The sequence below is a fragment of the Myotis daubentonii genome, chromosome 1, assembly GCF_963259705.1.
Source record: "Myotis daubentonii chromosome 1, mMyoDau2.1, whole genome shotgun sequence".
In the NCBI taxonomy this organism is placed as follows: domain Eukaryota; kingdom Metazoa; phylum Chordata; class Mammalia; order Chiroptera; family Vespertilionidae; genus Myotis; species Myotis daubentonii.
The window spans coordinates 59,097,241-59,124,158 of record NC_081840.1 but is presented as its reverse complement, the minus strand read 5'-3'; the positions used below and the strand labels follow the sequence as shown (position 1 = coordinate 59,124,158).

Sequence of the window (26,918 nt, the reverse complement as noted above, 5' to 3'; positions counted from 1 at the left end):
TGTGTGTGTGTGTGTGTGTGTATACACATACATAATTTGTGGGAAGCCACCGCTTGCCAGTACTGTCATGAGTATGCACCAAGGAACGCGGGAGGCTGATGGACCTTGAGCGTTAGCAGGGCTGACACTAGGCACCGACTGTTCATGTTGAGCTAGCGGTGGCCCGAAGCAACCTCCTGACCTGATGGCCTCCAAGTAAACGTTCACTGGACCTTACTGGTCATTACGGACCTTTGAGACTGTCTGTCTGCTATGTGCTTGCCATGCTTTACTGAGGGCAAGCTGTGAATCTAAAACGGAACAAAAACCGGACGAGGCCAGACCTCGGTGTGCCTCTTCAGGAAAAGAGGGTCCACCCGGCCCCCCAATGCCTTCTCAATGCACATTTCTTGAATAGCATTTTCATTTGTGCGTCGGCCCCTCCTTCAGATCCTGAGCCCCGCCCCGAAGGTTGCGGCAATAATTTAAAACTCCATAAAGCGATGCTTAACCTTACCAAGTGCCATGCACCAATAGTTCCACATTATATTACTTCATTTTTTAAAAGCGCAGTTTTGGCTAAATAGACTTCCTTGCTTACACACAGGACCGCCACCAACGGGTCCCACACAGTCCCCTTGACAAACACTACTGGAGACTGCAGTCACGCTTGAGCAAAGGCCTTACTCAAGTCCAACCACGGAGCCTTCACTGGCCAGTCCATTCTGAGCTGTTTAGAAAACCCTACAATTTGTTAGTCATATTACATTTTCGGTACTACCCATGCTTAACTTGATATGGCAAACTCCTCCAGGTCAAGGTTCTGTCCTGTATTTCACTTGCTGAATTCATAGGACACAATATCTAGCCCTTGTATTTCCAACTCTCAGTTGTTACCCACTTTTTAGGTTTGGATTGTCTTTGGAAGGGGGGTGGGGTGAGGGGGGGCGTGGAATCTATCCATACATTGTGCTTAATTTCAAACTGGGAAAGTGCACAAAAACAGTGCCACCTCTTCAGGCCTGTGTAGTTTTTAAGCAAACCAAATCATCAAACTACAAACACGTGTCTTGACAGAGCCATACACAAGCACCAAGTTCTCAGGAGGGGGGTCTGGGGGTGGGTAGCATGGACACGCGTTCGGTGGGACCCGCATTTCCAACTCACTGCAGCTCCGCCTTGAGAGAGTCTCCCAGAACCGCGCGTCCCCTCCTGCAGCCCGGCGGGGCTGAGAAGGGCACCGGGAGTTGTAAGGTCGGCTCCCGGACCGGACTGGGCTGGCCCGGCTGCCGCAGGCCAAGGCCGACCCGCCGGCACCGACTGGCTGAGGCGGGACTTCCCGTCCGAGCCCTCCGCGTCGTCTCCCCAGCCCGCTACCTCCTCCGCCGGGCGGCGCCGCGCCGGGCCTAGCAACGGCCTTAGCAACGGCCGGCTCCTCCCTCCGGTGTCGCCCGGAAAGCGCTCCGCCGCGCTCGCGTTCGCGTTCGTGCACGAGCAGGGCGGGCGCTCGCCACGGGCTCCCGGGGAGCGGAGGACGCGTGGAGCTGAGCGAGGACCGCGGGCTGGCAGGTCTGAGTCCCACTCCGGTGTCCCGGGCCGGTGTGCGCGCCCCTCTGGGCGCCAGTGCCCCGGCGGGCTCCGTGCGGCCGCGGGGAGTGGACGCGCCGTCGGCCGAGCCCTCGCCGAGGTCGTTCCGGGGTCCCTGCGCGGCGCTTGCATTTTTTTGGTTGTTGTGGGCCCTTCGGGGGAAAAACACTTCCAGATTTTTCAAAAAAAGAAAAAGGAAAAAAATACCTCCCCCAACCCCTCCAACAATTATTTTCGGTGCTTTCCGTCTCAAAGAAAGTCTGTCCTGGCAAAGTTAGTCTCTAGGGACCCTACTTTATTCTTTGTATTTTTAGTGTTTGGAGTGGTTTGCGGCAGGAGAAACGCAGCACAGACGTAGTGTGCCATGCATTGTAATATTTAAAATATTAAGATAATGCTTACATCATAAGCAAAGGAGCTTGTTACCTATGGCTAAGTTATTTGGAGGGAATATAGGACAAGTAAGGAAATATATGATCACTCTGAGATGGCAAGTCCGTGGAGTTGGCGGATAAAGCCGCCACTAAAACCACAACGTTTAAGGGCTGCTTCCATCTGAAGCCGGTGCGCCGGGGACGACTACGAAGTGCCCGTGGCACCCCCCGGGGGTGGTCTGGGCGGGGCCCTGGGTCCTGTGCCGAAAAAGGTGATACCTTGGAATTTAAAGAGTGGATCTGAGATCTGTATATGTTACGTGACCAGGTTCTTACAAATATTGCCGCAAAGAAATATTTGAAGGGGGTTTAATAAAAAAAAAATACCTACAATACAGGACAGTCTTCTGTAATGTTTCATTAGGAAGTGAGTCAACTTGGTTGTAGTTATGAGCCTTTCCATGAGTACTGTTTTGCAAAAAGAGGTCTGCCAGGCTGCATTTTTTATGTCAGGCTGCATTTGGCCCATAAAATTAGTTTGTCAGGAACTTCAGTAGCAAGATGCATATAGTATGCTTTTTCTTTTTCTTTCTTCTTTCTTTTTTTAGAATGGTTTTGGTTTGGTTAAGTATTTGTTGACTGACTCCTGCTGCATTAGACACAGGGATAGGTGAGACGAGTAAAGAGCTCTGCCCTCGCAGAGTTGACTATCTGCTAGGACACATAACTTCACTCAAAGGTACTCGAAGTTAAGGTACATTTTTCCATGTTAAATATGTGGAATCAATAAGTGCACAGAGGTAGAGATGTAAGAGATTGCCATAGACTATCTAGAATCCTGACTTTGAGACTAAAAGTGGAGGATTATGTGCCAGGTGGAATTGATGCGACTTGGTGAGTAATTCGTTTTTTGGGGGGATAGGGTAGAAGGAGGATTTGTTTTCAATCTAAGTCCCAGAATGATGGATGTACTAGTTAGTTCCTTAGGAATAAAGTCTTCCCCCCTCCCCACTTATTTTTTTTAAAAATCTTGATGGTTGAAATTTTCCCCATTGATCCCTTCTAGCCTGCAGCTGTCCCCCACCTCTTCTTTGTGGCCTTCACCACACTATTGTCTGTGACCATGGGTGATGCATATATGCATAAAAGTTAATTTGGTTAATCTCTTCCTACCTACCCACCTACCCCCGCCTTCCCTTTGAGGTTCAACAGTCTGTTCCATGCTTCTATTTTCTGGATCTATTTTATTCATCAGTTTATTTTGTTCTTTAGATTCCACATATAAGTGAGATCATGTGATACTTATCTTTTTCTGACTGGCTTATTTCACTTCGCATAATACTCTCCAGATCCCTCCATGCTGTCTCAAAAGGGCACGAGGTCCTTTTTTACTACTGCATAGTATTCCGTGGTGTAGATGTACCACAGCTTTTTTTATCCACTCATCTACTAATGGGCACTTGGGCTGTTTCCAGATCTTAGCTATCGTAAATTGCACTGCTATGAACATAGGGGTGCATACATTCTTTCTGATTGGTCATTCAGGTTTCTTAGAATATATTCCTAGAAGTGGAATCATTGGGTCAAATGGCAGTTCCATATTTAAGTTTTTGAGGAAACTCCACACTGTTTTCCATAGTGGCTGCACCAGTTTGCATTCCCACCAGCAGTGCATGAGGGTTCCTTTTCTCCACATCCTCACCAGCACTTGTCATTTGTTGATTTGTTGATGGTAGCCATTCTGACAGGTGTGAGGTGATACCTAATTGTCATTTAATTTGCATCTCTCTGATGATTAGTAACTTAGAGCATTTTTTCATATGTCTCTTAGCCTTCTGTATGTCCTCTTTTGAAAAGTGTCTATTTAGGTCCTTTGCCCATTTTTTTACTTGGATTATTTGTCTTCCTTTTGTTAAACTGTATGAGTTTCTTATATATTTTGGCTATTACCTTTTATCAGATGTATTGTTGCCAAATATGTTCTCCCATATAGTGGGCTCCCTTTTCCTTTTATTGATGGGTTCTTTGCTGTGCAAAAGCCTTTTATTTTGATGTAGTCCCACTTGTTTATTTTATCTTTTCCCTTGCCCTAGGAACTGTATCAGCAAACATATATAAAGTCTCTTTATGTTTTCCAAATAACTCCCATGCATATATTTGGTGTTAACAAGTATGTTTTGAAGGTTTTGAATCATCATGTTTGCAACACATAATTTGTACACATTTGAGGCAGGCTGTTGGCTGGTCATATGGTTTCAGAGACCTTTGGAGGTAGCTGCCCATGACCTACTACTGCTGACCTCTTCTTTGTGGCCACATCAGCCATAAGTGAGAGTGTGTAGGTGAGTCAGGGGAGAGAGTCATAAACATGCCCCTTTCACTGTCTCACAGGTATTTATATCTGATTTCTGTAGGGGAACAATATTTATATAAGGTTCCACTAATATCTATTTAGTTATATGGATGGAAGCCCAAGTATAGGGGATGTTTCTGAGGCATCTCAGAAGGAGTGCATGTTGAGAGCCCTAGAAAAAATGCACCACTAGTTTTCCATTGAATACCCAGGGAAATGAATTAGTCCAATCCATTTTGTTTGTTTGTTTTGGGAGGAGTCCTGTGATTGAAGTAACTCAAGATTGGTACAGCCTAAAAATGTTTCTCTGTAAGGACTGCAGGCAACACCAGAACAAACCCAAATTTAGACTTTTTTCCCCTCCAAATTTAGACTTTTAAGGCTGCCTCCTGAACTTAGAATGAGTTTTTGATCTTAGGATTTCTTTATATGTATCTGTAGATGAATTCTACTGATCTACAAATCTCATGAAATTGTGAGAAAAACATTGTGTCTGTAAAATTCATTTGCTGTAAGTAAGGTGTGAGACTCTCAAGTGATCTTAAAAGGATCTGAGGCTCAAGAAAAGGTGGTTGCTTAATATCCTGCACTGTTCTAGTCATTGAGGGCATAGTCACAAAGATAGAAGCCGTTTTGGAGTAGGTGATTTGGTGTGGGGGTCAGAAGTAGATGATGTTTTCCATTTGTGAGACAAGAAAAAGTGATTGGACTATTATTCTGAAATAGCACTTTTTCTGAAAAATAAAAAATGTAAATCTATACCTGATCTGTACACATCAAAAATGTTTATTATACAGTATTTTGATTTTCCCCTTGGGTAAATTTTGCAAGTATATTTTTCCTTTAATGAACATCATTGTTTTCCTTTGCATTTCTTCTTTGGGTCTCCAGCTCCCTGGAATTTATAATCTGCTAGAGGCATGGTGCATGAATTTATGCACAGGTAGGGTCCCTTGGCCTGGCCAGCGATTGAGGCCGAACCGGGGTCCATCCGGGAGTGGGTGGGGCTGCGGGAGGTTGGCCGACTGGGGTGAGGGACCATAGGAGGTTGGCTGTGGAAGCACACTGACCATCAGGGGTCAGCTTCTGCGTTGAGTGTCTGCCCCCTGGTGGTCAGTGCGCGTCATAGTGACTGGTTGACCGGTTGTTCGGTTGTAATGGTCACTTAGGCTTTTATATATATACTAGGGGCCCGGTGCACAAAAATTTGTGCACTCGGGGGGGGAGGGGGGGTCCCTCAGCCTGGCCTGTGCCCTCTCGCAGTCTAGGACCCCTCGGGAGATAACGACCTGCTGGCTTAGGCCTGCTCCCGGGTGGCAGAGGGCAGGCCCAATCCCTAGGTGCAGCCCCTGGTCGGGCTCAGAGCAGGGCCAATTGGGGAGTTGGGGCGCCGCCCCCTGTCACACTCAAGGCAGGGTCGATGGGGAGGTTGTGGAGCAACCCCCTGTCACACACAGAGCAGGGCCCATCAGGGGGATTGGGGCTCTGTACCCTGTCACGCACAGAGCAGGGCCCATCAGGGGGTTGGGGTGCTGCCCTCTATCACCCACAGAGCAGGGCGGATCAGGGGGTTGGGGCGCCGCCACTCTCACACTCAGGGCAGGGCTGATGGGGAGGTTATGGCTCTACCCCGTCACACACAGAGCAGGGCCCGTGGGGGGGGGGAGCTCCCCCCTATCAGGCACAGAGCAGGGTGGATAGGGAGGTTGTGGCCCCGCCCCCTGTCACACACAGAGCTGCAGGGCGATCAGGGGGTTTGGGTGCTGCCCCCTGTCACGCTGATTCCAGTGCCGGGAGGCCTCACGGCTCCGCTGATCCTGGTGCTGGGAGGCATATTACCCTTTTACTATATAGGATTGAGGCCTGGTGCATGGGTGGGGCCGGCTGGTTTGCCCTAAAGGGTGTCCTGGATCAGGGTGGGGGTCCCCACTGGGGTGCCTGGCCAGCCTGGGTGAGGGGCTGAGGGCTGTTTTCAGGCTGGGGGTGACTGAACTCCCAAACGCTCCTTTTTTCCTTTTTTTTTTTTTTTTTAATTCTGGGCCAGCTTTAGCTTGAGGCTTGGCTCCAGCTCTTAGGCCTCTGGCTGAAAGTAGGTTTCTGGCCTTTGCTTACAATGTTGCCAATCTGCTGGCTGAAGTTGGGCGTATTTGTTACAATGTTTCTTAAACTGCCCGCTCAGAGGCCTGCAGCCGCAGGCGGGGAACGTTGGCGTCCTCCATCACTGAGGCAACCAAGCCTCATGTTAGTTTCAAGCTGCCTGGCTGCCGGCCGCCATCTTGGCTGACAGTTAATTTGCATATCTCGCTGATTAGCCAATGAAAAGGGTATCGGTCGTACGCCAATTACCATGTTTCTCTTTTATTAGATAGGACTAGGGGCCTGGTGCACGAAATTCGTGCACTGGGTGTGTGTGTGGGGGAGTGTCCCTCAGCCCAGCCTGCCCCCTCTCACATACTGGGAGCCCTCAGGCGTTGACCCCCATCACCCTCCAATCGCAGGATCGGCCCCTTGCCCAGGCCTGACGCCTGTGGCCTAGGCGTCCGGCCCGGGCAGCGGGGACCCACAGCTGCAGCGGCCCCGCGATCGTGGGCTTCGCTTTAGGCCCAGGCAAGGGACCCCTAGCTCCTGGGACTGCCAGCTTCGACCGTGCCCAGCTCCCATCGCTGGCTCCACCCCTACTTCCTGCTATCACTGGCCAGGGCGGAAAAGGCACCTGATTCTCCGATCATGGCTGGGGGGCAGGGCAAAGGTGGCCCCAGGGCCGCCTTTGCCCTGCCCCCCAGCTCTTAGCTCCCCCCTGGGTTTCCGATCACTGTCAGTGGCAGGGGGCTTCTTCCTGCTTTCCCTTTTGCCTCCCTGCATTGTGCCCACATATGCAAATTAACCGCCATCTTGTTGTCAGTTAACTGCCAATCTTAGTTGTCAGTTAACTGCCAATCTTAGTTGGCAGTTAATTTGCATATAGCCCTGATTAGCCAATGAAAAGGGTAGCTCGTACGCCAATTACCATTTTTCTCTTTTATTAGTGTTGATTATTAGTGTTGACTAGAGGCCCAATGCACAAAATTTTTTGCAAGGGACTTAGCCCTTGCAGCCCTGGCTTCGTCTGGAAGGTTGTTCGGCCATCCAGTCTAATTAGCATGTTAATGCTTTTTTTGTTATAGGTAGATAAACTCCTGATGAGTAATTAAATTGGTATCACTAAACTTCTTGTTGGTAAATTATCTTGTACATTATGTTCCACTGGACTTTTTGTTCATATTCTATTTGGGAGACCATTGCCTGTTGCAAGTCAGTATTTTGCCTGTCAGAGTGCCTGGAGCCTCATAGTTAAACACCACAATGCCTTAAGACTTTATAATAGGAGAATCATTTTATAGTTTTGGAATGCATATAAAATAAAAAGGGCCCCAGTCTCTTTCTACTCAAAAGATATTGTGCTTACAGAGTATTTGAATACAGTTTTGGCAGCCATCATCCTTCTTTGAAGGAAATATTTATGTGGAAAAGTCATTTTCCTATTTTATTTCTAGAACTAATAATCTGAATGGTGTCAAAAAAAGCAGTAGGAATTCTTAGAATGAGTGCATATTAATGTTACTCTACAAAACTTTAAATTTATAATATTGTATTTTATTTTTCAGGGATATATTTTATCTTTTGGGATATTTTATTAATAATTGAAAGTAGATGCAGCTCATATTTTAATAGATGTTTGATATATATATATATATGTATTTATATATTTTGTTGTTGTTATTGTTAATCCTTACCTGAGGATATTTTTTCCATTGATTTTTAGAGGGAGCAGGGTTAGGGGAGAGAGAGAGAAACTTCAATTGTGAGAGAGATGCATTAATTCAGTGATTCTCAACCTGTGGGTCGCAACCCCTTTGGTGGTCGAACAGGGGTCGCCTAAGACCATCCTGCATATCAGATATTTACATTACGATTCATAACAGTAGCAACATTACGGTTATGAAGTAGCAACGGAAATAATTTTATGGTTGGGTCACAACATGAGGAACTGTATTTAAAGGGCCAGAAGGTTGAGAACCACTGTATTAATTGGTTGCCTCCCGCACATCAGAGCTGAGACTATAACTTGAAACACAGGCACTTGCCCTTGACTAGTAATTGAACACAGGACCCTTCAGTGGGACACTCTAGCCCAGCCGTGGGCAAACTATGGCCCATGGGCCGGATCCGGCCCGTTTGAAATGAATAAAACTAAAAAAAAAAAAAAAGACCGTACCCTTTTATGTAATGATGTTTACTTTGAATTTATATTAGTTCACACAAACACTCCATCCATGCTTTTGTTCCGGCCCTCCGGTCCAGTTTAAGAACCCATTGTGGCCCTCGAGTCCAAAAGTTTGCCCACCCCTGCTCTAGCCACACTGGCCAGGGTTTTAGTTTTATTTTTTATGTGTGTTTTAAGTTGGAGAGGAAGGTATCTTTTAGAACATAACCAACTAAATTTTGCTGATTATATTGGAACCTGTATTTTCATTAGTCCTGGTTGAGATTAGATGTGATGTTATATCAATTCAAAGAGCCTATTGGGTTGAATACATTCCTGGCTGATACATTAAGCCATTGCATTCCTATTATAAAACAAAATTACTGTTTGGGAAACAAAGATAGCCACTGAAAAATGGATTGTTGCTACCTAAACTTTATATTTGAAATAAGTTTTCTAAGAGAGCACCTTTCTGTTCTTATGGGAGGGTCCCTCCAAAGGGTAATTTATGGTTTTGAGTTTATTGCATTTTAATTTTGTATTTCCAATAAATTTAATTCAAAAGTATGCTAATTTAGTGATTTAAAAACTTGTTAACTTTTCTTAATTCTAAAAACAGCACACAGTTGTGAATTAAATTGAGTAATTTTATATGTGGAGACAGTGAGTAAAATGTTTTGTTATTATTTTGTCCCGCCCCCACACACACACTATTTTTTTTTTTCAGTGCACCTACGATAATGTGTTGTAGAAATAGATGTTAAACTTCGGTTTGAATGAAAAATGTCTCTCAGCCCACCTATATTTCTCAAAGAGAGGGAAGAAAATAATTCAAGATTTGTGGAAATACAACAACCACAAACTACTTCCATAGCTGCAGAAGATCCTCTTCAAAATTTACGCTTAGCATCTCAAGAAGTTCTTCAGAAAGCTCAGCAAAGTGGAAGATCAAAATGTCTTAAATGTGGTGGTTCAAGAATGTTCTACTGCTATACATGTTACGTCCCAGTTGAAAATGTACCTATGGAGCAGATGCCACTTGTGAAGGTGGGTAAGAAATTTAATTGTTTGAAAGTAGGAACATAGATTTTAAAAAGACCTCATATTTTCCTGTTCTAATGTAATAGATACACTTGATAAATAGCATCATTAGGAAAATGAATTATATTAATAGAAATGTAATCCTACAGACTGGAAACCTGTTTGTTTTTCTTGTCTCTGGAAAAACAGATCCAGATTGCCAAAACACTAGGTTCTGAGATGGTGTTGTTTTTAATGAAATCAATTATTTTTTAAATTAATGACTATAATTCATTTACAACCTTGGAAAAAATGTGGTATAAACATGAATACTGCAAGAGACAAGTTTATAGACTGCCTGAAGGAGCTTCAAAAACCACCTCAGGTCCTTGGACTGCTCTGAGAAAACATATGCCGAAGGACGAGGTAGGCTTCGTTTTTGTTTAGGCTTTTGTAGAATGGGCTTAGCTCCATCCTGTACGTGAATATGGAGCACCTGTCAGTGACTAAAACGAAAAGATACTAAAATTGAAAAGACTAAGACCTACTCATTGGGCTGTGTTATAATTTGTAGTAATTTAAAGCCAGATCTTAAAAATATATGTGAATTGATTACTTGGCTTATATTTTTTGTTGCTTATCAAGACTACTATTATATAAAGTATAAAAATCTGTAGAGCATCATGTCTATGTAATCAAAGAATTTATTATTACACTAGAGGCCCGGTGCACCAGTGGGTTTCCTCAGCCTGGCCTGCGGGGATTGGGCCAAAACCAGCTCTCTGACATCCCCAAGGGGTCCCGGATTGTAAGAGGGAGGTTCTCGGATGACACACCCTGGAATCTGGCTCCCTCTTCTCTGGTTCCAGGTGCATCACCCAAGAACTGCAGTTGCCAAGCATCTGCTCCCTGGTGGTCATTGTATGTCATAGCTACCAGTCGGATGGCCAGTCAAACAGTTGCTTAGGCTTTTATATAAATACTGGAGGCCCAATGCATGAAATTCGTGCAAGGGTAGGCCTCGAAGCCCTGCCACCTGCCCACTGGTCATTCCAGAAGGTTGTTCTGCCATCAGGTATAATTAGCATATTAGCTCTTTATTATATAGGACTAGAGGCCCAATGCACAAAAATTCGAGCAAGAATAGGCCTTCCTTCCCCCGGCTGCTGGCACTGGCTTCCCTCCAGGACCTGGGCTGCTTCCCTCCAGCCACCAGCGGGCACCCAGGATCCGGGCGGATTCCCTTAGGCAGCCGGCAGGCAACCAGAACCTGGGCTTTGCTCTGGCCTCAGCTTCATCCAGAAGGACGTCCGATCTAATTAGCATATTACCCTTTTATTATTATAGACTAGGAGCCCAGTGCACAAATTTGTGCACCTTGAAAGGAACTGTGGGCTGTGAGGCTGCAGTGGGCACAGGGTCAGGTCTCAGCCCATTATCTGTGGCCCCTCCCGCCACCGCTGCTCCCACATGCTGACGGCACTGGCCCCGCTCGCACCTGCTGGCGGTGCAGAGCAATTGGAGCCAGCGCCAGCAGAGGGTGCGAATGGGGCCAGAACCGTCAGTGGGTATGAGTGTCAGCTGCTGCCCTAATAGCCCCTCAGGAGCAGGGGGAGGTGGAGAAGCCCCCAGGGGCAATTGGGCCTGCAGCTGCCACTTGTACCCACTGATGGTGCCGAGCGATTGGGACCGGTGCCAGGTGCCAGCAGCGGGTGTTAGTGGCAGCTCTGGCACCGGCTGTGGGTGCAAGCAGGGCTGTTGCTGGCAGCGGGTGCAAGAGGTGGCTGCTGGCCCTGATCTCCTCTCAGGAGCAGGGAAGGTAGAGAAGCCCTGAGGGGTAATTGGGGCCTGCAGCCACCACTTGCACCTGGTGCCGGCCCCGTCACTCAGTGCCAGGTGCTGGCAGAGGGTGTGAGTGCTGGGCGGGACCACGGCATGCGGGAGCAAAGAATTTTCAGTAACCACCAGAGGCTTGCCCTGATGACATCGACCAGCACCCCACCTTGATCTGGCACCCCCGCTTACCTGCTCCACCATCCCACCGTGGCTGACAGTTCCGCGCACATCATAGCAATCGGTTCGGTTGTTCGGCTGTTCGGTCTATTTGCATGTTAGCCTTTTATTATATAGGATAGGTGTACGTTAATATGTCTAACAGTGACTGGGGATCTAGGAGTAAATCAAATAATGTATAAAATTTGACTCCTCCCTATTAGAATTAGTGAGGCTAAATTACACATGAGCTCATCAGAACTGGCTAGTAAGAAAATAAGTTGTAACTACACTTAAAACATTTAATGTGGTGATCTTAAGGTTCATTAAATTTGAAGTAAGAATAATTTAATACTCATATTCTGTTACTTGGATTTCAGTTTAGCCTATATACTATCTTGTCAAGTCCACAGTCTTCTCTGGGGTCTAAAATCGTACTTACAGGCTATTGGAAAGTTTACTGGTTGAGAATAAGTAAGCATGGACTCTAATCAGCTTTATAGCTATTTCAGAAAAACTGAGAACTTGAGGACAATAATTATTTTTAAGTTTCCCATTATCTTATAAGAATTTAGTTACATTTCAAAGTATTATTTTTGAAGTGTACACAGAATTATTCTATCATCTATTTATGTTATAGCCACATAAAGAAAGTATTTCATGAAAAGTTTTAACATAAAACTTTTTTGTTATGGTCAAAAGGGATTGAAGATCAGAATAAAATTCAATGATATATTGACAGGGCTAACATTCTCATAGAAATTTAATAATAGAGGATTATTTCCCAAATCAGTGGTCTAATGTACACTACTTAATAGAAATGACTCAAAACACTATGCCAACTGTTTGATCAACTCTAAATGGCCTGCTTATCTATGCAGTTTTTGAAAGTGACTATATTTTAAAGGCCATTTATAAAATTGATGCATTAATAATATATATTAATGATAAAAACTAAGTATTTCTTTCTAATTTCTACTTTATTTTTATTGTTACAAATTGTTTAGCATTTGCTTTTAGATAGCCTGCTTGGGAAGGGAAGGTAATTACATAATACTAGTAAATAACTACCTCCCAAGCATTAAATTTTAGTCTGGAAATAAATTCATAAATTCCTGTCCTTTTATGTGGAATATGATTTTGTTTTTTTAGTGCCATGAGAAATGCATGAAAAAATTAAAAGATGCTCTTGGTATTTTTTTTAAGAAGAGAAAATCATAAGGTAAAAGGAAGCTTCATTTTTATTAAAGTCCTAGACTTTAAAAGGCTTTCTTTGAGAAAGTAATAATCTTGTGGGGACAGCTTAGTTAGGCCTTTCTGCTAATGGCATTTTGATAAATTTGGGCAGATAAGTTTGTGATCTCTCATAGGATATATAGTGTTAGAGGACATATTGGTGTTCTTTACATGTTTGAAAATGAAACATCTGTATTTGAACTGCATCTAGTCAGCTCTGCTGGTGTTATCCCGTCATTATTTAAGAAGTATCTTCCTTTAAGATATGTGAACTAGAGCACAAATATATATTTCTATGATAAGATCTGTGTCTGTGCTTTGCGTAGAATCAGAAATTTTAGGCTTAACTTCCAGAGAACTACAGATACCAGGACTAGGTCCCAGGAATACTTCTTGAGCACAAAATTTGCATAATTGTCTTCTACTAGTGCTTGTAGATTTTAGTCTATAATAGACTAGGTCAGTGGTCGGCAAACTGTGGCTCTTTGGCCCCTTGAATGTGGCTCTTCCACAAAATACCGACTTCTGCGCATGGGCCACGAAATTTCAATCGCACTGTACGTGCCCTCCCGCACGTGGTATTTTGTGGAAGAGCCACACTCAAGGGGCCAAAGAGCTGCATGTGGCTCGCGAGCCACAGTTTGCCGACCACTGGGCTAGGTACATAGTTTGTAAAGTACATTAATAACACTCAATCCTGTGTCCTTGATACAATTGATATTTTTCAAAGGTAGCCGGCTGGTCAAAAATGTTGATCACCTTTGGAATTTTCAGCTCTACTAATCAGCCATAAAAGAAAATTGATTTTATTAGTACTAGAATACTTGGTCATGATTTGCTTTCTTTTTCTTCTTTCCTCTTCCTACCTTCCCTGGGCAAAGTAATGCTGACCTGGTAATGACAGACCCTGGGGAAAGGAAATATAGTTCACCTGAGACTGAGCATCATGAGGGAGGTCTGATGTAGAGTTCAGCCAGAAGTAGACTGATGTAAAATCATTTGTGAACTGCCTACTTAAATGGTAAATTTTCTATAGCTAGAAGTTGCTTTGATGATTTGAGCCAGTTGGCCCTAACTTATAACTAATCACTAGGCTTAAATGGAGATAGTAGAAGAAATTGGGTTTGAAACCCTAAATTGCAAACTATTGCATACACTACTAAATTGCATACACTGTTTGTCCTCTTTCACGTAATCATCTGAAAAGATAAAATACATGCCATTGAGATCATTTAGTAGCATGTACCAACTACTCCTTAAAAAAATAGTTCTGGAATTAATGATACACACAGCAGCATGGATGAATCTCAGAATAATTATTTTGTGAAGAAAGTTAGATGAAGAGAGTACATACTGTATAATTGTATTTTTATAGAAATCAGTAAAATCAAGCTTATCTATAGTGATAGCACATCAGTGGTTGCCTAAGGACTGTGGGTGGGAGTTGATGGAGATTGGGGACAGAGGGAAGCACAAGAAGACTTTGGGGGTGATAGGTATGTGCATGATCTTGATTGTAGTGATGAGCTCAAGGGTGTAACATGTTAAAACTCATTATATTGTACACTATGAGTGTGTGTAGTTTATTGTATCAGTTTCTTCTCTTTAATAAAGCTTTTTAAAAAATTGTTTTGTACTCCAGGGTAAAATAGCTGTGTTCAGGGTAAACACCTAGAGTGCTGCCTGTTGAGTGCAGGACAGGAGCTGGAAGAGTGCTTATCATAACAATAAGTCCTTTGAAACCTGCAGTGCCAAGTCCATCTCAGAGAGGGTTCTTATGTATAGTGGGAGAGAGATGACTAAGCTTTCATTTTCATAATCATGGCTGAGTGCAGCACTTGCACAAGCATTATGCAGAAAACCAAACCACATCAGTAAAGTAATAGGAAAATATAACTAAAAAAATGCAAAATAATATTAATTTTGCATAGAGAAAGGACACAACCCATAATAAATAATTAAACTTTAAGAGAAATAGGCCAAGTCATTTTGAGAGAGTTATTTTTACCCATAGAATGCACCTCCTAGGTCCATTCTGTTACTGTTTTTTTCAGTTGATAATTATTTCATTTGTGTTGTTAAAAGACACTTCTGAGAATGATGATGTTTACAACTAAGGATAATTGGATATATGACGTCAAAGGATGTATAAGGAACAACATTTTAACTTGAATTTTAGATATGAAACTTTGCCCAAACTTTTATTTCCTCTTACATGTCATAAAATGAACAAATCTGAAGCTTATAGGAATTCTAAAAAATATTATTGGCAGAGATGCTGAAATAGAAGTGATTGGACTCAATGGCTTTGTAACATAAATGAAAATGACATTGGAGCTTTGCTTTAAGAGCAGATTCTCTGTTAAATGAGTTAAAATAGTTGTTCTATCATATGATTAACAATATCGAGGAAGAAATTTGGATTTGGTTTATGACTCTTATTGTTCTTAACAGCCTGGTGTAGAAATGGATGATTTTCAAACCATAAGTATATTTATAGAGATGTAGTGTGAGTTTGCTGTTTAAGCTTTAAAGACCATTTGTATTAACATACTAATTAGAATTTTAATATATGGCTTGTTCACTTGTCTTTTATTTTTTAATTTTAGCTTCCACTGAAGATTGACATCATTAAACATCCAAATGAAACAGATGGCAAAAGTACTGCTATCCACGCTAAACTGTTAGCACCTGAATTTGTAAATATTTACACGTACCCTTGTATTCCGGAATATGAAGAAGAGGACCATGAAGTAGGTAGCTTATTTCTTGCAACTGTGCACATTGAATCTAAAAATGAACTTTAAATTCCAGTGTTGTTCTGAACTTACTTGAACACAATTTAATACTTTTCTTAATGATCTAGGGTTATCCTTATATCTAGCACTAAACAACATACACTTCATTTCATTGGTATCTGAAGAGATCAGACGATTCTAGATTTGTTAGACTTTTTTGAGTCTCCACTTTTTATCATTTTTTTCTGAATTCTTTAAGTTTTTACACTTTGCCAATATTATTATGCCTACTTTCACTTCCTCCCCACTTCATTGTTCTGCCTATACGACACATAGGTGATCTAATTTAATGCAAACTGAGAAACCAGAGTACAAACATTATTGGAATTTCTCCAAAAGAAGGAAAGAAAGACTGAATGAAAAAAAAATTTCAGGAATTCTCCCTAAATTTAGAGCTTTAGTATATGGCCTTTGTAACATTTCTTTTGTCAGCTCAGAGGCCTTCCTTGCTCATTTCTAGATTCTTCATTGGTTTTTGCATAGTTGAAATTTCACATTGGTGAGATATTACTGGCCTTGTTGAAAAGCACTTTTGTAATAGATCTCAAAAAGAAGTAGGCATTGGGTACTTTTTAAAGAAACTTGTAAGCCCTTTTAGGTATATTGGGGATCATTTATTGGTGTTGTTAATCAGAAACAAAATTAAAAATTAATACATACACTCAGTTGTTCTAAAAAGAACTTGGTTTTTCCTTTTTCATAAGTATGTTTTTTATTGAGTTTATATAGAAAATTGTGTTTGTAAATAATACCTGAATTTTGGATCTAGGAATATATTTGCATTTCCTTCGCTGGTCTACTAGATATAATTTATGTGAATTAAATAGAACACAGTGCTAGGTTCAATAAAGTGATGTGATATCTTATAATCCAAGAAAATCTAAAACCCCTAGACTTTGCTGATTGAGTGCATGGTGAATATTGGCATGGATTGTGGATGTTTAAGCAACTTGTATATAACTTTGAAGTTTAAAAATTCAAGATTTGTTGTTTCTTTTATTTTTATAATGCTTATTTTTAATATTAAAATGATACTTGTTAAAGAAAATTTGGGAAATACAGAAAAGTATGGGGGATAAAATACTCATAATTCTACCAACATCTACTCATTTCACAAATATTTACTGGATGCCTGCTTTGTAATAGCAGCCGTTCAGACATAGGAGTATAAAGTCTCAGTAAAATGCTAAAAGAAGTACTATAATTTATAGAATTTTTCCTTTAAAATTAGATTTTTCAGTTTTAATTTTGTACTGTAATAGATATATTTTTAATAAATATTATGGGTGTGGTGGGTATGTGGGTATTTAGGATTATTTTATTAAATGCCCATAAGTGAAATTATTTGATGAAAGAGTGTGAACATTTCAAAACTCTTTAAGTTGCCAATTTGCTTACCAGTATTGACTGTGTATCATTTGTTTTGTCTATTATATAGATGAAAATGATATTTAATTATTGAGCACTTTTCAATGGTTCTTTTACAAAATATCACAGACTTTGCCTTTGATCTTATGAAATATTATAAAGTTTAGTTTTCTCTTTCAAGGTACAATTAACTAGGTTTCTATCCACAGGTGAATAACTTATTTTGAAATAAAACTTTTAGGTAGTATACAGTGATTATAAATTACTTGGAAAGAGTCAAATACTTTACCATATATATTGAAGAAGTGGATGTAGTAGAAGCTAATGCTTGTTTCTTAGATATTCATTTTTTTTTTCTCTTAAAGTTTTAAGTCAGAATTTATTCATTCTGATCATAATCACACACTATTAACTTAAGTTTCTTTGCTTTAGGTTGCGCTCATTTTTCCTGGACCTAAGTCTGTCTCAATAAAAGATATTTCTTTTCATCTGCAAAAAAGGATTCAAAATAATGTGAGAGGCAAAAATGATGACCCTGACAAGCCATCTAGTAAACGCAAGAAAACTGAAGAACAAGATTTGAATGACAACAAGTGCAAAGAGACAACACTGAAAAAAATTATATTTATAGATAGCACCTGGAACCAAACAAACAAAATATTCACTGATGAGAGACTTCAAGGTAAGAAAAAAAATTGTTTTTGTATTGCTTTTCCCCCCCAACTTTCATTTCAGAAAACTTCATGTCTACAGACACATTAGAAGAATTGCATTAACTACCCATGCATCTTTTACCACATTTGCTTTATTTCTCTTTTCTGTATTATGTGTGTTGTATACTTAGATACATATTTTTTCGGTTGAACCTTTTGAAAGAAGGATGTAGGCTTTACAACACTTCACCTTTAAATGCCTGTGTACATCTTTTAAGAATAATTGCATGATCATAGTATCATTATCACTTTAAGAAATTAACAAAACTTCTGTAATGTCTAATATACAGTCCAAATTCACATTTCCCTAATTGACCCAAAAATATATTCTGTAGCTTTTTTTCCTCTGATGTATGATGTGGTATGTAAACTCACATTCCATTTGGTTTCGTCTCTCCATTCTCTCTTAATGTGGAACAGTTCCCTGTTTTTGTTTTTCATGACTTAGAATTGTGTGAAGTGGACAGGTCAGTTGTCTGAATGTTTCATCGTGATTAGATTCAGTTTAAAATTTTTTGCAAGGATCCTTACAGATAAGAATAAATCCAGGACTTCCCATGACAATTCCAGTTTATAACTATTGTTTTGGTATAATTATTAATAAGATTGCTTTTTACTCTTAGAAATGAGGCTATATAACTGATAAATTATATGATTATCCTATTCATATAGGTGAAGTTGTTTACTAATTATTGCATCAAAACAGGAGGCATTTAAATAAGTTCCATTATTGGTGATAACTTTCAGTTCTTGGTTAAAGGTGATTGCCAGATCTCTCCATTCTAAAGATTTATTTTCTTCTTTGACATTAGTAGTAATCTGTGAGGGGATGCTTTGAGACTGTGGACTGTCTGTTTACCAACTGCTTTTCATTCAGAGGTTTTTGTATTCACTGATGATGCTTCTTTAAATCAGTAATTATATCGAGAATTGCAAAATGATAACATTTTAATTTTATTATTTCTTCTATATTTGTTGACTGGCATTCTTATGTAAGGAAGAGCTTTTCCTTTTTCTCCTCCTCTTTTGTCTTCTCTCCTTGTACCATTTATGAGATCACTGTGGTGTGATACATGCCTTTTTAATTCAGTATGTTAAAATCTATAATGATTATATATATTTTTATGCCCAGATTGTCTCAGATTTTGTCAGTGGGAGCGCTTCAAGTCCTTTGAGGCATGGCCTCATTAGTCTTTCTGGTTCAGCACTTTTTCCTTCCTCAGACCTAGAATTAATCATTCAAAGTTTACTTGCACTTTTCTCCTGCCCCAGACCAATAACCAGTCATTCAAAGGAACTGTGGTGCTTTTTTAATGGGGAATGATATTAGAAATCAAGATCTGGTAAATTTATTACTGTTTGGATGTCGTCGCTTCAAAGGACAGAGCCAAGAAAAAAGTGTGTGTGTGTGTGTGTGTGTGTGTGTGTGTGTGTGTGTGTATAGAGAGAGAGAGAGAGAGAGAGAGAGAGAGGCAGAGAGAGGCAGCTTTAACATTACAGTGATTTTTTTTCTTGTTTTATATCTCTTTTTCTCTTGGAGTGAAAAGATTAGTTCCTAATAATAATGGTTTATTAGTAAAAGAGTAGCTTTATTTCCCCAAGTACGACAACCAGTAATATGAGGAACAGGAGCTCTTATGAACTCTCATGCTGTTTCACCTACTCAGTTCTTCAGGATTTCTCAGTTTTTCTAAAAGCTTTAGTTTTATTTCCAGCTTTTTGGAGGCTTTATCTGTGTACCATATGCGATTATAAGGCAAGAGAGCTAGTTACCAACCTAGTTGGTAATAGGCAGTTGCCAAAAGAGTTTCAACCTGGGAGAGCTTCTCCCAGGCTGTTGTCAAAAGTACACCATTAAGAAAAGAAAGTTTATGACACGTTTTTTTTTCGGAGTCTGACTTGTGTTAATCAGTACCAAGCTAAAGTGAGTGACATTAGTAAAGTTAATTAGCTTAATTTATATGGTTCATACCTGTGAAATCAACATAAATGTTAGTAAGATTGCTTTCCTGTTCTGTGTGTGCTTATGTGTATGTGTGTGAGAGAGATAGAGACAGAGAAATTGTGTGTGTGTGTGTGTGTGTGTGTGTGTGTGACAGAGAGAGAGAGAGAGAGAGACACTGTAGAGGACATGACCTGGAAGAATCTTGTTGCTGACGTTTAATAGAGAAATGGAACCCTAAAACCCTTCTCTTTGGATTCTGCTGGCCACATTATCTTGGATGGTTACAGCAGCAAATTACTCCCCAGTTTGAAGATTTTTCTGAGCTATTTTTCTTTATATGGTTATTGAAAGGATCCAATGAAAGACCGTTAAGTGAAAACACTTGAAAAAAACTATATAAGGAATTTCTGAGGTAAAATTCAAAATCTGTTTTCAGAGTGTCCACATTTGAGCTTAAGGCTTAAAATCAGATTTGTACAGAATAATTTTTGTTCTTCCCACATCACATAGAAAGTATCATCCATTTTAATTCTGGGATACATTACATTTTTAAAAAGTATGTCTCAATTCCTTCAAAATCATGAAATAAACCGATTTCTAGAGTCAGTCTTCTCTGCATGTCCTACTCTGGCTCCTCCGTTCACCACAGGGAAATCGGGCTCTGTGCCTATTTACAATCTCTGTATTTGTGAAATACCATTTTCCAGATAAGCCCAATTACTTCCACAAGAAACAACTCATGTTTGTTATAAATCATTGCCTTTAGGCTTGAAAACATTTTATCATTTCATGGGATTAATGTGAACAACTCTAAACCTCAGTTTAAACCCTCAAAATTAATGTATTAAAAAAGTAATGTTTCTGTTATCTTACTATGAGTGCTGAGGTTAAGAATCCCCTTAACAATGTAAAAACATCATTTTGCCAGACTTTACAGAGGAAAGCTCTGGGTGTTTTACTACTGTCAAAATAACACATTTAAAGGTTGAATGTCTAATTTAATCATATAGTGTAAATCTACACATGAACTGACATACATTCTTGAAGATTCACCATGGGAAGCTTTGGGGGGATGTGGTGGGAAGGATGGTTTTCTTTTTGTTAAGGAGAGGGTCCAGATGATTAAAGTGGGAATTATATCATAATTTGTTTTAAAAATTGCCAGCTCTATCCCTTCATTTTGACAGATTTGTTCACATTATAAACATTTCCCAAACTATACTTAGTATGTTAATGAATGCGCGTCATACTAGTATATTACCTTATTTAGTCCTCAAAATAATATGATTTTCATTCCCATTTTTTGGTTGAAGAAATTCAGGCAATAATTTTAGAGGGAAAAGCCATCTACAGTTACCTGCTTTCAAGTTTTACTGCTAAAGTAATTTGTGTAGTTATCTTAAAGTTATTGATTGCCAGAAATACTGGCAAGAAATTTTTTTAAATGTATATATCAAACTTTTAAAAATATAAATTTTCTAACTAATTTCATGTCTGTGTATTTTAGTGTAATTTAAAAGGTTCTATATGTCTATATATTTCCAAGGAAATTTTAAAGACAGGATAGATTAGTGGCGATAGTCACTAAATATTGGTTTTTATATTTAACTAGAGGCCTGGTGCATGAAATTTGTGCACTGGGGGGGGGGGCCCACAGCCCAGCCTGCCCCCTCTCACAGACTGGGAGCCCTCAGGAGTCTGGCCTCCCTTTGCGGGAGGTGACCGGGCTGATCAGGGGAAGGCGCCACTCCCATCACCCTGCTGCTGCTGCCACTGCCACAGCCGCCAAGGTGTTTTCATCAACACGGACTCCAGTCCCTTCACCATGAAAAAAATGACAACTTTCTTTAGGCATTTTCAAGATGTGTCTTTCATAGGATATAACATTTCTTTCTTTCTTTTTTTTTTTTTTTTTTCTTTATCCTCACCTGAGGATATGTTTCCATTGATTTTTTAGAGAGCTTGGAAGAGAGAGGAAAGACAGAGAGAAACATCAATGTGAGGGACACTTCGATTGGTTGCCTCCTGCATGAGCCCTGACCTGGGCCCGGCCAGGGAGGAGCCTGCAACCTAGGTACATGCCCTTGATCAGAACTGAACCCGGACCCTGCGGTCAGCAGGCTGAGGTTCTATCCACTGAGCCAAACTGGCTAGGGCAGGATATGACATTTCTTAGCCCCTCCAGCAGTGGACCTTCGTTTTTTCCTCCAGGAGTGAGGTGGGAAAACCCTAGATCACCTTCTTGGATTCTTATTACCCAAATTACCAAGAACACTGCTAGTGGAGGCATACAGGGAGCTTAGCCAATGAGCGATCAGAAAAGGTGTTTTCCTCTACAGCTCATGTGCAGAGGACCCCCTGTATTGTGTCCACAGGGTTGGGGGCGTGCCTGAGCCGTGCTGCAGCTGCCGAGGGCACGCCCCCAGCCCAGCAGCCCTGCGTTGTGTCCGCAGCCCGCCCTCCCTCCCTCCACGGCCAGGGCATGGGACACTATGGGCGCTGCCATCTTTGTGTCAGAGTGATGATTAATTTGCATAATATTACCCTTTCATTAGATTAGATATTTTAGAATATATTAGATGTATTATAGAAACTAGCATTATTATAATAGTTGCTCTTAGTTTGTTTCTTTTTATAAATTACATTGATGATGTCAAAATTCTATGTTTAGATTTTTTTTAAATTTTATTTTTCAATTACAGTTTACATGCAATATTATTTTATATTAGTTTCAGGTGTACAGCATAGTGGTTAGACAATCATATACTTTACAAAGTGGTCCCCACCGCCTATGTTAAGATTTTAATTGTACTAATTGCTTACAACATTTTCAATACTTCTAGATGCATTCAAGACCATTAACCTGCCTATTTCTTAGTGAGTTTCAGAATGATGTTTTAAATGTTTATTTATCAAGGAAATGAAACCTTTCTGAAAACTGGTGAATTTAGTCCTGTCACAAGTTTAAATAAAAAATGACAGTGGTAGGTAGCAGAAAGAGATGACTTTTGCTGTGGCTGGTTGCTCAGTGGTTAGAGTGTCAGCTGTGGGTTCAATTCCCAGTCAAAGGCACATATTTTAGTTGCAGGTTCAATCCAGGCCTGGGTTGGGACTCGAGCAGGAGGCAACCAATCAAAGAGTCTTTCTCATGGCAATATTTCTCTCTTCCCTTCCCCTCCTCCCACTCTCTCTAAAAATTAATGGGAAAGAAATATCCTCACTCCTGGGATAAAGGAGAGAGAGAGAGAGAGAGAGAGAGAGAGAGAGAGAGAGAGAGAGAGAGAGAGAGAGAGAGAGAGAGAGAGAGAGAGAGGAGAGTGAGAGAGATGAATCCCTTAAATATTAACTACTTTTACCCATTGCTACAGGGTCCAAGACTTATAGGTATAAGATTTCAATCTGTGTTTTATATTGCTTCTGTATATACTTTAAAGCATTTAAGAAAATATTTTATTTATTTTGTTAATCCTCACCCAAGGATATTTTTTCATTGATTTTTAGAGAAAGTGGAAGGGAGGGGGAGAGACAGAGAGAGAGAAACATCAATGTGAAAGAGACACATCAATTGGTTGCCTTGCACACAAGCCCAGACTGGGGCCAGGGATCCAGCCTGCAACCAAGAAACGTGCGCTTGACTGGAATCGAACCCATTACCCTTCAATCTGTGGGCTGATGCTCTATCCACTGAGCCAAACTGGCTAGGGCAAAAATATCTTACTTTGAATTGGGAGCAAGGGGTTTTATCTGTGCTCTTTAAAAAAAAATTTTAATAGAAATCATTTAATTGTACCACACCCTGTGATTAAGAAATATTTAGTCGTGGGTGGTTGGTTCAATTAGTTGAAATGTTGTCTCGTATACCAAAAAGGTTGCGGGTTCGATTCCAGGTCAGGCCACATACCTAGATTGTGGGTTCAATCCCTGGTCATTGTGCATATGTGAGGCAACCAATCGATCTCTCTCTCTCTCTCTCTCTCTCTCTCTCTCTCTCTCTCTCTTTCTCTGTGTCCCTCCCTTCCTCTTCTCTGTCTAGGATCAATAAACATCCTTGGGTGAGAGTAAAATGTATATATATTTATACTTTTCTTATTTGTTTTTGGCAGGGTTGCTACAAGTTGAGTTGAAAACAAGAAAAACTTGCTTTTGGCGCCATCAAAAAGGAAAGCCAGATACCTTCCTTTCCACAATTGAAGCCATCTACTACTTTCTGGTAGACTACCATACTGATATATTAGAAGAGAAATACAAAGGACAATATGACAATCTTCTATTTTTCTACTCTTTTATGTACCAGTTGATAAAGAATGCCAAATGCTCTGGAGACAAGGAAACAAGAAAAATTACTCATTAGTTTTTAAGAAGCCACTTTTGTTTCTTTATTTTGTTAAAATCAATAAACTTGTAATTGTGCTTTGTTTATTCTTAGAGAATATTCATGTGTCATGTCTGCAAGACCACTTTAAAAAATAAGGCTTTATTTATTTTACCTCATATGTTTAAAATATATTTTATTGATTTTTTTTCCTTCCATAGTTTTTTATTTTCTTTCCTGTCTCCCCCAGCCCTCAGAAATGCCACCATATAGAGCCCAGTAGCAGTTATCTCAGGCTCCATCTTCCCCTTGGGTAAGAAGGGTGGAGAGAAGGGAGTCACTCCTGAGTCTCCATGCTTTCCTCCTCCTCTCCTTGAGGTGGTTCTTCTGTATTCTCCTCTTCCTCCCCTTCCTTCTCTGGTGGCTCCTCATAAGCCTTTTCTGAAGGTGTCACGATCACTCCATCCCAGGTAGATATTTCAGAAGCAAGACAGCTGGCATCACCCTCCTGGCCAAGGATCTTCCTAAAGCCACCGTGTGAGAGGATTCAGACCAGTCTGAGCTGTGAAGCAGACCATGTCCTGCTGTTCCAAAGTCATGACCGTGTGGACTCCGAAGTTGCCACTCTCACAGGGGTCTGTGATACCCATTGACCCTGGCAAGAACAGTCCTGCAGCCAGAATCTGCAAGCAACGCCTGTATGCCACATGTAGGGCCAAAGGCTGTCCGTGGGGTGGTTCATCACGGCATAGTGTCCGAGTAGGTCAAGGATCCAGGGTGTGAGGGGCTCAAAGCCAGGAAAACGAATCCTCAGGTCCTTCTGAAGTCTGATGAGAACTTTAACTGTGGACTGAGAAGCATCTTCAAACCAGCGGGCATGGAGGATGGCTGCTAAGGCACTCTGCAGCACCTTGATGTCCAAATGGAGTTCTGGATCCAGTTTTCAGAGATTGGGTGGCACTGTTGTAATGAGAATCTTCACTGTAGCATCAGAAGAACTGATCTGAAAGCCAGTTTCATTGGTCAGCATGGTCCAACCCTCAGGCGGATCCTGTGCTTTGAGGCTTTCCACGACTGTGTTCCCGAGGGCAGCAACAGCTTCCAACGTTGGCAGAACCTTTAGGATGACCACCAGGTCAGCCACATGATGTCCTGTAGTCATTGTTCCCTTTTTATATGATCCAACCTGTTGCACTTCTTCAATCTGCACTTCAAATGTCCCTGGAGCCACAATCAAATTGTCAATCACATTGCTTATTTTTGTCACCAGAGAAAGGATAGAGGCCTGTTCAGCAGAATTAGGAGCAAGGTCCTGCTTTCTTTTGGGCAATGGCTCACTGAAGGAAGACTCATCAGGTGCTGGCTTAACCCGAGGGAAGGCCATTTCACACAAATAGACATCACATGGGATGTGGGGCACCGAGGGCCTGAACCCTCCTCCCGGGCCTCCTCGGAACCAAAGCGCCCGCCACGACCTCGGCCTCTGCCGCCCCTCATGGCGCCCCAGATGCTGAACAATGGAAGCCACACCAACCACCCCTCGCCTCCGAGCAGAGGCGGCTGGCCGGGATGCCAACACACCACGGCGCGATTGGCTCCCACCTTACTCCTCCGCTTATGCCTATTGGTTTACCGTAGAAAACGGGCTTGTAAACCAATTAAAAACCCCTGCTGCGTCAGGAACTAGCCAATCAGATTCGACTAGACAGTAATGATTTTTTTTTTTCTTTTTACCAAAACTTAGACAGCGCTGTGTAAAGCGATTAGGACAGAGATCACGTAGGAAACTTTCTATAGGAACCAGGAGCCATCTGCACCCGCAGAAGCAGAGTGGCGCAGCGGAAGCGTGCTGGGCCCATAACCTAGAGGTCAATGGATTGAAACCATTCTCTGCTAGCAGGACTTTTTTTTCTTTCTCTTTCCCTTCACTAGAATAAAAGAGAATTTTAATTTTTTCAGTAAAAGTAAATGCCATCCTTCTACTTTTTCCTCCGGACGGTTTTACCCTTATGCGAGGTTTTTCCTATTTTATTGATTTTTTTACAGAGAGGAAGGGAGAGGGATAGAGAATTAGAAACATCTATGAGAGAGAAACACCGATCAGCTGCTTCCTGCACACTCCTCACTGGGTATGTGCCCGCAACCAAGGTACATGCCCTTGACCAGAATCGAACCTGGGACCCTGAGTCCGCAGGCCAACGCTCTATCCACTGAGCCAAACCGGTTAGGGCTTACCTCATATATTTTTAAAAGGATGTCATTTTTAAGGAAATTTTCAGAGATAATGTTGACTGAAAAATTAGCTTAAGAAGTTATTAGCTCAAGTTTGGCATATCTCAATCTTACTACTACATTTTACTATAATAATGTGTTATATTTATACCTATTTAATTCGATATATTTAGATACTTGTTTTAAGATCCTTGTATCTTTCCACTTATTCTCACTACCACGTTTGGAGGTAAATGGGATCAGAATCTCCTTGCTGACAGTGAGTGAAGTGATAGGTAATTTGAAGTTAATGGCAAACACAGGCAAAACTAGAATTGTAGTTCCAGTCCCTAGAACTATTTCACGTCCACACTGCCTATGATGGACAATTGTTGCTTTGTACATCTGGCATCTTTTTTAGGGAGAAATTCCTAGCGGTCATGGGTTCCTGTCATAGGCTTGGACACATGGCTCAGGTGGTTGATTCAGTGGTGAGCACATGACCCAGCATCCTTTCTGATAAATGGTGTGGATGCTTAGAAGATAGGGCTTATTTATCAAGAAGCACTAAGTGCAGTGGTTAAAGGCGCAGACTCTAGAGGTAGACTATCTGAATCTAAATTTAAGCTTTCCTTTTCCACTTACCAGTCATATGTCAGTTTCTTCATCTCTAAAGGTAAGGTAATACAATAGCTACCTTACTAGTATAGGATACTTACGAGAATTAACTTGAGTCGATGTATCTAAATGGCTTTCAAAAGCACCTGGCCTACAGTAAGTCTTTTCT

The 26,918-nt window shown here is 41.2% G+C and overlaps 2 protein-coding genes and 1 pseudogene across 4 annotated transcripts in view; 1 reads left to right on the top strand and 2 right to left on the bottom strand.

The window, feature by feature from the left end:
- FAM227B (family with sequence similarity 227 member B) overlaps positions 1 to 1,465 on the bottom strand; it is a 213,718-nt gene extending 212,253 nt beyond the window's left edge. Inside the window, exon 1 of the mRNA XM_059702029.1 lies at positions 1,147 to 1,465. The gene's annotated coding sequence lies outside the window, so the exon portion shown is untranslated. The remainder of the gene's footprint in view (positions 1 to 1,146) is intronic.
- On the top strand, positions 1,395 to 24,018 carry DTWD1 (DTW domain containing 1). Of its 3 annotated transcripts, none has more exons than XM_059702000.1 (5): positions 1,395 to 1,548; positions 9,264 to 9,583; positions 15,394 to 15,537; positions 17,383 to 17,632; positions 23,712 to 24,018. In XM_059702000.1, exons 2-5 carry the CDS (start codon positions 9,320 to 9,322, stop codon positions 23,957 to 23,959), a joined length of 906 nt encoding a protein of 301 aa, XP_059557983.1. In that variant the 5' UTR covers positions 1,395 to 1,548; positions 9,264 to 9,319; the 3' UTR covers positions 23,960 to 24,018. The 3 variants fall into 3 exon arrangements, with proteins under 3 accessions (XP_059557983.1, XP_059557999.1, XP_059557991.1); XM_059702016.1 differs by lacking the exon at positions 1,395 to 1,548 and adding an exon at positions 2,233 to 2,367; XM_059702008.1 differs by lacking the exon at positions 1,395 to 1,548 and adding an exon at positions 4,174 to 4,282.
- Positions 24,019 to 24,127: 109 nt separating this feature from the next.
- Positions 24,128 to 25,431, bottom strand: LOC132237465 (interleukin enhancer-binding factor 2-like; annotated as a pseudogene).
- Positions 25,432 to 26,918: the final 1,487 nt, after the last annotated feature.